Source organism: Ischnura elegans, chromosome 1 (genome assembly GCF_921293095.1).
Source record: "Ischnura elegans chromosome 1, ioIscEleg1.1, whole genome shotgun sequence".
NCBI lineage: Eukaryota > Metazoa > Arthropoda > Insecta > Odonata > Coenagrionidae > Ischnura > Ischnura elegans.
In genome coordinates, this window is record NC_060246.1 from 168,405,465 (window position 1) to 168,418,746 (window position 13,282).

Here is a 13,282-nt window from a genome sequence, read left to right on the forward strand (position 1 = left end):
ATGTGTACTCCATTCTTCCGAGCCGAATTTTATTCTGGGTCAATATCACGCTCAGAAATAGGAACTGATTCACGGTAGATGAGCAGAACATGGCGTACTTTTTAACATTACATGACTTCATGGCTAGATTAATTCCTTATCATGATGATCTTTTTCCATGAATATTTCGTTCCCGTGTTATAAAAAAGTGATATTTTTCAATGCAAGTAGGACGCATTTGCGCACGCACAGTATATGTGTGGTAATGAATTTTGTATATTTAGTATCGGAAACGCCGGTAACAGGGAAAAAATCCTACGTATTATCCTGGTTGGTTTTTAAACTTCAGTATTAAATTGTATCGCGTTATTACTGTCAATTTGGTAAGATAATATTTTCCTTATATCGGAGTATTCTCTCTTGCTAAAAAGTTATCAGTGATATACAGTTCAATATTAAACTCCGACCATGTTTTATGGAGAAGGTTAGCTCGGGAAATTACCTTGCCTACAGTTCTGCGAAAATCATAGTAATTCTTGAAAGCTCATTGTACGTCATCGATTACGCTTCGTGGACCAGCGTGCGGATTTACATCTTTGTTATAGAACCGTACATAGTTTCTCTAAGTGATTTAAATTTTGTTGTGAGGTATATCAAGAACCCATGGACAACATGTACTACGCATGATGTTTTGCAATATGTTTGTTAAAAATTTGATGCAAATTCTAATAAACTTGCATGTTCCAATCCTAAGCAAAATATCTAGGAATCCGGCTTTTTTAAAAACTCACTTCTACACTTCGTGCCCGACAATAGCATTTTCATTAAACTTACGTCCTTTTTTGTCTATGCAAAATATTGACGGCGAAAACAATAACAAAGTTATAATTCAAAAGATATGACAGCATTATTCGTAACTCCTGCATATATTGGAATGAAGCCAATGGTATATGGAAAACCATAAATCCGAAAACTGATGTGCATCGTTCCACGGACTTTTTTCCTTTTCCCTTTGTAAATACAAGACGAAATTTGCTGTTACATAATTTAGAGGGAAGTTTCTTTGCACCAAATTTACTCAAATTCATGGTTATGTGGATGCCTTATTTTAAATGGAACCAGTGTTGTTTCTTAGGGGACTTCAAAATTACTGAATGATTTCAGGACTCAGCTTGTGTCTCTAATTATTTTTTTTATTGTAACATCACATCATTAACACATACATTTGTCAAGGATTCACGGCTGCATACTTTTGATAAAGCCAACAGGATGCTCTCGTTTATGCAATATTCGCAAAATCTCATACTTAAATATTTTGCTCCATACAAATGTGATAGTTTCATACCGCTAAGTGCATCATCGTCATTTTAATTTCGACTAAAAAAGGCTACCCTGACCAGAGTATATAATGCATCATATTACTGATCAAATATTCATGGTAATTAATTGACATAATTTGGATGCTTTCTACATTACTTTTAACACAGTATTATTGTGTAAATTAGTTATTTGAGCGTACCACATAATTTCCGCAAACATTATCCGGTTACACTACTGTATGTGACACAAAATTGTGTGCGGGGGAGGGAGAGTGAAAGAAGAAGAAGAAGAGACAGGGAAGTGTATGAAAGACAAAGGGTGGGGAGAGGTCCTCCTCCACCCCCAACTTCGCTCCGTCCTTTTTTGCTTCTCGTCTCTCCCTAGCCCTTTGGTTTTTCCCTCCGACTTCGGCGCCCTGGTAACGCATGCTGTAGAAGGGGGTGGTTTTTCCCTTTTTAGGTGGCCGATGTGGATAATGCCGAAGGGGTACTAATGGTGTAGGTGCTGCGTACGGGAAGGGGGTTGGTTGGGAAAATCCGCACTTTTCGAGAGACACGCGCGGACACCGAACCCACGGGGAGGTTGGAGGAGGGTTGGCAACGTGATGGATCTGTGGAAGAGGCATTAGCGGTTCAAACGGTTCCCACCCTAGCCGACCCCACCTGTTCTTTTCGCTTCTCGTCGCTCCTTAGCCCCTTGGTTTTCCCTCTCATTACCCACCCCCTCCCCGTCGCCTCACACTATCTCTTGCTCGACAACTCATATTTCCATTTCCTCCGTCTTTGCTTTTCTTTCACCCGGCACCCAAATGTTCTGAAACAATCCGTTTGCCCTTCCCATATAATCCCTCAATGGAGTTCCGAAAACCCTCTCTCTCCCGCCCCTTCCATTGTCCTCCCTCGCGGTATTCCCCAGTTCGCACCTCCTGCCCAGGGACATGAAATGGTGGGAAAGTGCAACAGTGTTTTTCAACCACAGCGCTGCATTTGGCACAGTATCTGATTCACAGCGGAAGAGTGCAGATCGCTTGTGATCGTCGGCGTGGTTCTAGTGATGGTTAGTGGTGCTTCTGTGTTTATCGAGGTTAGAAGTCTGAAAACAAAGTATTGAAAAGTTTCCGCGTCATCTTATATTGGCTTGGAGTGATTCCCTGTGGTGAACAGTTTGTTAACACGTGATTGAAGATTATTTTAGCTTCGGAGGTTCTTCTGCCGAAAAAACAGGTAAGTCTCAATTATAGTCTAATTTAAAAAAATATATTTTAGAATTATAACGCGTCGTCGTTATAATTCGTCGTCGTTATAATTCGTCGTCGCTACTACTCGTAACCATTTTGGCTATTTTGTGTCTGAGTTCTGAACAAAAATAATGTCGTCCTGGATTCTAATTTTTTTAAACATGTCTTTGTGGCATTGTGAAGTAATTACATATCACATATCTATCCGTAAATGATGAGGGTATTTATTACGATAGTCATGCTCCCTTTTCTAACAGAAAAAATGGGCATTAGTATCAATTCATGATAATTAGCGAGTGAGTGACCAAAAGTAAATTAAAACGATAATGACATTGCTATGAAAAATGTCTTTTATAAAAACAATGTTTACAATTCATTTAAATTGCAACTGCTCAAGTGACTTTTTTCTGTGATAGAATAAGTGCTTGGGAAATAAGCTTGCACTGGACGCTTCTTTGGAGACGTAATTGCTAAAATAGGAAGGCTTAATGTGATGCATACATCATACTGGCGAGATATACGATTGAGCAGGTGCTTTCCGTTAGTATGCCGGCAAATTTCATATCCAGCAGTGACAAGCAAACTTCCAAGTTATCTTTACAATAAACATTCTAAATAACGGTTTTCTACCAAATTAATAATGCGTTTAGGTTTGCATCGTTCCTGATTTAATATTATTCTCCATAAAAATATTATTATTATAGTACTATAAATACAGGGTCAGAACAAGGAGTTGTTGTCAGGGGGGGTTAAAGATCAATTTGCCGTCTCCGCCTCCCTTCACTTTATACCCCATTGCTCCCTCCCTCCCCCTCCACCACTAAAATGTAATACAATGGTAAGCTATATTTTTAAATACGGTTGTTGAAATTACATACCGTATGTTTGATATTATTAAATCCCCCACTGAATTCAGGGTAAATATTAACATTCATGGCGTTGAAATTATCAACACGGAAAAATGCATAGAAAAGTGATAGTGAATTTTCTTACACGCTGGAATAGTTTTCAATCGTAAGGATTTAGGGAAAGGTTAAAACTTTTTTCTTCATATTATTAGATTAAATATTCCATTTACTTTTGACTTATACGCTATATTCATTTACAGGCCTGCATCGTTGGATACAGAACAAAAAAAGTTTTAATTATGGGTGTAAGGAATAAATATTGTAGCATATGCGCGAGGGCATCCATCGATTCCAACTCCGGACCTAAAAACACTTATACTACAAAAATTGGAGTGCTTCTTCCGCTGCAATGGAGGCGGATATTATTTGCGAGGGCTTCAAAACCAGTGTGGAGATGCATTCTTTGAAGTACCATAGACTAATAGGTAAGTTGTATCAATTACCTTGAATTAGATCGACAGTAGGCCAGTATTTTTCCCCAAAAATAGTCACCATAATTGAGGTGAAAAAATATGGCGGAATGATCGAGAAAATTGTCTGATAATTTTATTCATTGTAGAGATGACTGCGCCATGTACTTTCAATAAAATGAACTCAATAATCTTCGTATTTTGTCTATTACATAGTAACAAGTTCTTTTTTTTCTTTCTGTAGGAGATGGCGACAGCAGCGTGACCCAGAAATTGGCCGCTATACTCCCATACGGGGTTAATTTACCGGTATTAAAGATAGAATGCTCTAATCATTTAATTCGGAATTACTGCTATAGGATTCGTGAGATAAGTAAGAGGACAAGAAATGCTAAAGGGCAGGTGCCAATTAGCCTTCAGAAGAAAGTTTCCTAATGTTTGCTGCGACTTAGGACTGCTGTGACATCAGCGATCCAGTACAGGGGCCAGGGAGGACAAGGTACGTCTGCAGAGGCGATCAAGCTTTTGGAGAGTGACATTAGAAACGGCCCTTATCACGTATTTGGAGAGCACGAAAATTGCAAGGAGTACTTTTGCAAGGGTCCTAAGTCGGGCGAGCTAAACTTGGTTCCCCAACTCATAGGAAGTGGTATTTGGGAGGATTAGTTCTACGCAAATACTCATCTTACTCGCCACGTGCCAAGTTTAATATTTAATGCTAACAATAACTTGGCGGAGATGTACAATTCCTATGTGATGAAATACATAAGTGGCAAAAGGGTGAATTTTTCCCTTCGAGGATCTTATGCTGCAAGATGTGAGGTTGCAGCAATTGCCCAATTGCCCATAATGTGGGACCGAAATTACAAACCATCATTCACAAGAAGTTGGCCACAAAGAGCCCAGGAAAATTCACCAAGAAGTACGCTGCGCAAAAAATAAGGGAGACAGAGAGTAGATCGAAGAGAAAACTTGACATGGCCCATCCAGGGCGTAAAAGGACTCATATGGATGGCCCTGACGAGCACTATGTGCTGATTGAAACCCAGTCAGTGGAAATTGATGCTTAAGCTGCAAAGGCTTTTATTGAAAAAATCATCCTCAGTGCTGATGAGAGGACAGCCCTCGAGGAGAAGACTAGGGACCAGAGGCACTCCAAATTTTGGATGGCCGAGAGGCTAAAAAGGCTGACTGCCTCTGCGTTCGGCCGCGTTTGTAAACTTCGGGTGACAACCGCTCGGGATGATACAGTCTGGTCCATTCTTTGCCCAAGATTTGCCAAAAATAAGGCCATTGAATATGGCCAAACGATGGAGAGAATCGCCTTGGAGGAGTATGGAAAAAAGACTGGCCAAAAAGTGTTTCCAGCTGGACTATATGTGGACGAGGAGTTTCCATTTTTGGCTGCCTCCCCTGATAGTCAACTGGAGGATGGAGAAGGAATTGTGGAAGTGAAGTGCCCTTATTTATGCAAAGATATCACTCCTATTGAGGGTATTAAAAACAAAACAATTAAATACTGCGCCATCCGGGAGGGTAATATAAGTCTGAAGAGAAATTCAGATTATTTTTACCAAATCCAGGGGCAACTGAATATTTCAAAGAAAATGTATTGCATATTTTTAATTTGGACCCCACAAGGTTTTATATCAGAAAAAATTCTCAGGGACAAAGCTTTTTGGGAATGCCACATGGTGGAGAAGTTAAAATCATTTTACCTCGATCACCTTCTCCCAGCAATTTTGAAATTGGAAAAAAATACAAAATAAATTTTTATAAACAGCGAGAGTAACGTTTTTCATTGACAACCACCTCAATTAACATATTGAGGGTTTGAAACACCGCAAAAACCAAGGAAATTCTGGAAAAAAATTTGTATATTAATAAAATTATACCGTGCCATTCTTTTTCACCGTATTTGTCCGATATTACATGAGATTATTTGTCAAATCATTTTTAAAAAATAAACTTTGAGTACTCTCGTATGTCGACAAGACGAAACACCTATGTCCGTATAAGTCTCCTCCGTAAATAATATATATTTCTCAAACCCAAAGACTGCATTGAGATCTCTTTACTCCCATGCAGCGGAGAGACGATAAGCCGACGCTCGGCTACCTGGACAGCAGCCTCAAACTCAAGCCGAGAGAGAGAAGTCGGCTTGTCAATTTTCAGAACTCTGAGTCGTCTATTTCCCCTTCATCTCGCTCCACATCGCTTCCCCTACCTTCCCTAAACACTTCCCCCACCGCCAAATTCCCCCTCCCTCGGGTCCAAGGCCTCTCGCTAGGCTCGCCAGCCACAATGCTGAGTTTTTCGGTGGAGGGGGGAAGAAGCTGCGTTTCGTAATCTGTCTAGGTATCCGGCAGCCTTAATCAGCACGCTCACCTAATCCTCAGCTTCATCCAACTTCTGCAGTTCGCTCTACCCCCACCCCTACTGTCATGTGCAAGTGGACAACCCGATGCATTTTGAAATATTCGCGCACTTCTGCCCCGGATTCTAATTTTCTTCTTCAAATATTTTCATTCCATCCTTTAGAGTTCTCATTGATTCTTCGGAAGGGCCTTAGTCGGAAGACAAAATAAAACTAATGAAAATGAAACCTGACTCTATTGAACCAATGCTGAAAACAGCTGCTTGTTTGAAGTCAGCCCACGCTTGAAAGTATGGAATGTACGGAACCACTTTTATGAGTTGAAGTTGGGAACTTGTGCTATTGTGTATGGCATACGCAGAACTGACTGCAGAAGGTGAAACTAAACATTGTGAGAAGATATCCCTTTGTCAGTGACTCTGAAAGTGAAATGTGTAGTATAACCCCTAAATTGTAACCTGATATCCCGTTTTCGGAAATATATAATATCAGCAAGAGCATAATTTATATCTTTAACATTAGTGATTAATCATTGAGAGCATTCTTCTTAATATCTGCCTGAGATTCTTAATTGTACCGACAAGGTTTCAAAAGCCACGTGATATCCTGAGTGTCCACAGTAATTTTGACCCTTGACCTGCAGAATACATTGGAGGAATTTACTCCTGATACTCATATTCCAGAGCTTGCATACATAAACATATGTAATGACATTTATGAATCAGTGGCAATGCTTTTAGGTAATCTGAGAGTGACTGAGTGTTAAGAAATGGTAGTATTAAAAATTTAGGAATTCATTCAAGCTTAATCATCAATTTCTGAGGGAGCAGGTGGAAACATTATTTTTCATTAATATCCACGCAGTGATTTGCTTGGAATGAGTGGAGGTTCTACACTTTGGCTACCTTTCGATTCCTACACGACTGAATGCACATGCATATATTTGCTACCTCCCATTAACATGTTATCATTTTAATGATAGGCTAAATATTTCATACACCTCTTCATGAATGGATATTGTTTACTGCTAATAGTCTAGAATACCCCCGATTCCGTTAGCTTTACCATTTGTATGAATTGCCACTTTGTCTAAAAGTATTCAATTCACGACATTTTTTTCTTCTTCTGAAGTAAATTTTCTGTGTGAATTAGCAAGACAACCTGCTAGCATCAATTTATAAACTATAGATTTTTATACATTTTCCGCAAAATTTAAAAATGTGGGTTTGGTTTATAGTATTTATGCTATATTGCCAATGATCTAGCAAAAATATATTCTCAGCCAGCTGAATAATACTGCAAATTTATGGAAACATCTATCTTTTTTTTCATATGAAGAAATTTCAATATTCTCTATTGTGGACGATGCACCTTTCAATCTCTGGTAATGAAATATGAAATCCATGTGCTTTTTACCATCTAAACCATTGTCCATTACCTACAGTAGTTCGTTGATATCGCCAGATAAAAACAAGATAATCCAGTTGGGTGCATTATTTGCTTAAATTTATGTGTAAATCCCTTTCTTGGCCGACAAAGATCCAGTGGGGTTTGCAAAAAATAATGAAAACCCAATAAATCAACTTCAGTTGGGGAGATTTTTTTATTTTATTAAAACTTTTACTTTTGCTAAACTTTTGTAAATGGTGATTATGCTAGTTCTGCCATTGTTTGGATGATGATTTTGTGATCGCATAGCCTAATGTGTTGTGGTGGATAGATGAACACAAAGTTCATTGGCTTCTGAATGTGGCCAGCTAGGGAGTGTGTACTTGGAGACATCCATTTTCCAAAAAAATATCTACGCGCAATGTTCTCATACAACTGGGAATTTTTAAATTAAATACCTCTTGTAACAAGGAAATTCAATCATATTTGTCAGGGTATTATTATAATGCATTTGCTTACATCTCACCTAATATGGAGTTTACTTTCGTCAGAACATCTGTAAATGCAGTTGACTTTGAAACTTCTAAAGAGCACTATCATCCTGGATTTTTATAGGTGTTGAGGGCACAAAGTTAATCTTTTTATCTGATCGCAAAGCTTTGCGCAAGAGAGAACGAGGTCCTGAAGATGAAGTGGTTGCAATCTTTAGAGCTAGCATCATTGTGGAAATTTAACTTGTACCTTGCATAGCCGTTTGAGCAGGAGAGTGAAATTTGATCCCCCATCCCCACTTCAGTACCTCCTATTGGGTTAACTAAATAAGCGACGTGTCACAGCTTATACTTCCTCTCCCATGTCAGGGGCAAAGTTTCCATTTGAATCACTGAAAATGCTACAAATATATACAAGGAAATGTGATGCCTAAAGCATTTATTATAAAGAGAATGTTGATGCCCTGACTGAGCTTTTAGTATGAGAACATTGCATGTATAAAATTTTGGAAGACTGACATCTTCACGTAGTTCCCGAGTTGGACACATTTGGAAGCCAGTGGGCTTAATGCTATGTAATAAGTTCTGCCACTGTGCTAGATCACAAGGTGGTGGCTAATTGAGGTATTCACGCATTCCAGCAAGCACAAATAAGCAGTGTTGGTACCTTGATATGTTAGTAATCTCACAATTCTTGCAATGATTTTGTTTGTTAATAACCTTGAAGATTTTGCCATCGGTCAAAGAAGGAATATGAGTGTATGCAGGTCGATCTCATTGGACATTGAAATGGAAGGACATTGGAAATTAAACAAAGTTGAATTTGGAGCTTGTTTTCACGTGGAGTTTAAACAGCACCCTTTGCTCCCACGTAAACCTTTAGAGATTCAATGGCTCAGTGCTTCAACCCAAAGGCTAGTTTGCATAAGGGTACAGCTTCACAGACCAAGCCACAGTGCAGGAATTTCGCATATTCCTTGGAGGGGGCTTTGATCTTTTCCTTGATCACCTCATACTTGGATGATTTTAATGTTTTAGGGTGTCAAGAGGCTTCACTTGAGATTTGAACGTGTTTCGCCTTTCAATCATTAGCCAAGCGCTCTACCCATAAACACCACGCTTACCAAATAAAAGACAAAATATTGACTTATAAATAATCAATAGTTATTGGTGAATGTTATTAGTAAGGGTATGGAAATTATGATATTTCTCTCCTTATTAATTATTTTTTCAAGCAATGAAACCAAAGCAGTTTATTCATTTTATTTCATCATGCTTTTCAGGGAAGCAAAGAATCTAACAGCAAAAATAATCACATACAAACATGTCACTAACTACAATAAGGTCACCTCCATGGTGAATCACTGAATGAAGTACTTTTCCTATTTCCCTATCCCTTCTAGCAAAGAAAAAATGTACTTATCAGACATCCCAGGTATCTTATGATCGATTAAAGATTTTAAAATATTAAACACAACTCATCTAATAGTTACATAAAAATGGCTAGTCCTTAATCGGACATATTTTTCTAAGAGATACTCTCAAAAATTCTATCTGCAGATGATCAGATGGCGATCATAAAACTTTCCCCCTCCAGTGTGAAGAATTCTTACTTTTGAGGGGGCTGAGAGTTTTACCTGAAATTCCGCCTAAGAAATCACAGCTCAATAAGTCATCCTCCAAAAACTTCGGAGCTCCATTTGGCAGGCAGGGAAGTAGGCACTCCCTCAATGTCTGGAGTATGTACTTGTTATTCGTATGCTGCAGAAGCATGGAACAGTGGCATTGCCAAGTCAGTGTCAATGCAGCACTTGGGAAAATTTTCGGCTCCTTTCCGCGATAAGATTTTTCTGCCAAGGACTGTACATAAAAGTTGAAAACAGCAAAAAAAAAAAACAAAAGTGACCCTTCATAATGCAGTTACATCATAGAGAAAATGTTTTCTTGGGTAATTTTTTTTACAAACAATGAGAAGTTGTGGTATTCCAGGTATTTTATTGTAGATGGCAGTTTGTTTTGGAGGTTGAATCCCAAATTTGTTAGGCTTTGAAATCCTTTATCTTATTAGTAAGTATAATTTAATATCCATGAAGTTCAACTAAATTTGAAATAATAATCATTTCAGCATACATTTTTTCAAATACAACTCATTGAACAATCGTTTAACACTTTCAGTCCAAAGGTAAAAATTTTAAGTTTGCCGTGAGCCGAAAACTATTTTTTCGTTATTTAGACTTAGAAGTGTTACATTTTATCAAAAATGATCGAAATAAGTCGTTATGCAAAAAAAATGTGTATATTATTTATGATTTTTTTTCCGTCATCTATAGATGATGCTCTGGGGGAGGGAAAAGGATCCAGCACTCATAGTATTTTTATGTAAATCGCTCACGGAAAATTTTTGAAGTCTTTTTTTTATAACTATTTTACATTTTTTATCTCTAGGGTTGATTTAATAGCTTACAGGTTTTAGAAAATTTAGGCATTTTTTTAGTTTTTAGTTTGGAATTTCTTCATTTTTCATACTTATCTATTACGCCTTTTTATTACAATATTTTATGCATACGATGATTCATTTTATCAATCTCAGCTGAGATAAAGCAGCTTTACTTTCCCGCCCAAGAATATGCTTTGTTTCTTTATAGTGTTTTTAGATAAGTGACTGATTTTCGTTCCACCGGGAGGCAACTCCCTGTGCGCGCATCAAGTTAGGGTTGACTCGGATGAGCGGTTTCTGAATTGTGGTGCTGCTGATGCTGCTACTTGCGTGCAAACATTTATTTGAGAACAGGGAAATGTAGTTAGTTATGAACGCCAGCCCCATTTGTACCAACTCCATACATTCCAAAGACAGGACCTAGTCCCTCAGACTCCCAACACACACTTGAGAACTTGGCTATGTGGGTTAGCCATGGAAAACGGCTCTCTTTCTTGTGGGAAAAGGTAGGTGAAATCTTCTCAAAAGACGCCGATGAAGGAGGATGAAATCACCATGGGCTACATCTGGGCTGGAAGGGGGCGAGCATATTGCTTGCAAAGAAAGAGGAAGGCCATCTAGCTCCAGCTCCCATTCTTTCCAGCAGCCCTTTTTCATTTGGGGATGAATGGCTGACCAAGTGGGCCATGGTAAACAAAAATAGCCGAATAATATTGGAATACCCCCATTCTAAAATAGAACAGAAATGCTGGCAATGATTCACGATATAGTTTCTCAATGTTATTGCGTATGTTGAAAAAGTTAATTACGTACTTGGTGCAGGTGCAGTAAGGGAAAAAATTAAAATAAACATTTTAGAGGATATTCAATCTTTATTTACTTATGTTATAACACAAGTACATAGAATACATAAATACGACCCTTTAGTGGCCCAAATATGATCAACTTTTCAAAACCACGCGCGATCTCGATATCCCTTGAAAATCTTTGAATTTATCCAGGTGGTGTTGCATTGGTATGATATTTATGGAATAAAAAATGCTATATTTCTTTGACCTGTTGCTTTGCCTGTGCTTTCAATGACTTTTGAAGATTTTGGCTCTCATCTGTCTGGTTTTGCAATGCAAAGTAGCTGACCCGTTTTTCGCGTGAAATTTGACAAAGTAGACATTATCTTTTGTCTATAAAAAATATAATGCAGAAAATTTGAACCACAATATAAAGTACCCAAGTGATTTATAAAGAGTACTATCTAGAAATATTGGAAAAAAGTTTGCGACGAAGTAAATGAGAGCAATTTTTCAATGGCGCGTCAACGCTGAATTATACACTGTGGGAGCTTGGGGCTCGGTAACCGAGGATGATTTTTCAAGTTTTTTTAAAACTTAATTTTTGAAAATTGTCATTTAAAGCACGGAATATTGTCTTCATTGACCTGAAACACTAAACTGAGGATGTTAAAAAGGATTATGCATAGATCGACTTGATCATTTAACACATTACTCAAGTGAAAATGCTAAGGATTGGTTATTTTTCGGAACCATCCCACACACAAGAAATATGGCTTGGTTATTGAAGTAGACCTTTCCCTTGGGCTACAACCTTGTCGCGGTGGAAAGGCTTGCGTGTTCCTATGACCCCTAGAGCTGCACTGGCGGGATTAATTGTAAATTATTCCCGGTAGGGCCACCCATGCCATAGGTCGAAGGGTAGGAGCCAGACGAAAGGTAGTCCACGTGATGGTGTCACGTGAAAAACACTGTTGGAATGGAAGTGGGAAACCCTACCAACTATCTCTTCCCTGAACACATGGAGTACAACCAAATGAGCCTCGGAATCTCATCGCCCGGGACCCGTCCGCAAAGGGCGGGTGTCGGGCACGGCAGCGAGGTCGGCAAGGTCCTCGGGGTCGCCAGCATGCGAAATCCTTGCAGAGACTTATCATCATCATCAGCTGCAGCAGCAATGAAGAAGGAAGAAAAGAAGACCAAGAAGATGGAGAAGAAGAAGTCAGCTATAAATGTGGGGACGTGGAATGTGAGGACTATGATGAGGGCGGGGAAGTTAGAAAATATCAAAAGGGAAATGGATAAAGGGAGGATAGACATCTTAGGATTATGTGAGGTGGAGGGAAGGGGGGGACTATTGGAGTGATGGGTATAGGGTTATATATAGTGGAGGGGAAGAGAGCCAGCGAGGGGTAGCTTTAGTATTAAACGGGAAGATGGGTAAGTGTGTGGTAGGTATAGACCAGGTAAGCGATAGGATTCTGGTGGTAGAAATTGAGGCGCGGCCCACCAACCTTGTGGTGGTCCTAGTTTACATGCCCACTAGCAATCATAGGGAGGAAGAAGTACATTAGATGTATGAACAGCTCGAGGAAATAATTAGAGACACACCGGGTAAGAAAAATCTGGTAGTGATGGGGGACTGGAATGCCTCAGTGGGGGAAGGGAGGGATGGTCACGAAATAGGAGATTTTGGTCTAGGAATACGAAACGACAGGGGAGAGAAAGCAGCAGAATTTTGTAGGAGAAACAAATTATTCATCACTAACACGTGGTTCAATCATCATAAAGGGCGAAGGTACACGTATAAAGTCCAGGGGATGTGGGGAGATATCAAATAGACTACATTATGGTAAGACAGAGGTTAAGGAATTGTGTGAAAAACTCGCGCAGCTTCCCCGCAGCGGATGCGGATTCGGACCACAATCTAGTGCTCATGAAATGCA

General features: G+C 39.1%; 1 protein-coding gene across 1 annotated transcript in view; it reads left to right on the forward strand.

Annotated features, from left to right (window-relative positions):
- Positions 1-6,728, forward strand: part of LOC124173484 (serine/threonine-protein kinase/endoribonuclease IRE1) — a 113,934-nt gene extending 107,206 nt beyond the window's left edge. The window contains exon 17 of the mRNA XM_046552944.1: positions 6,396-6,728. Within this exon, the coding sequence (XP_046408900.1) occupies positions 6,396-6,407 (12 nt within the window). The 3' untranslated portion in view covers positions 6,408-6,728. The remainder of the gene's footprint in view (positions 1-6,395) is intronic.
- The last annotated feature ends 6,554 nt before the right edge of the window (positions 6,729-13,282 follow it).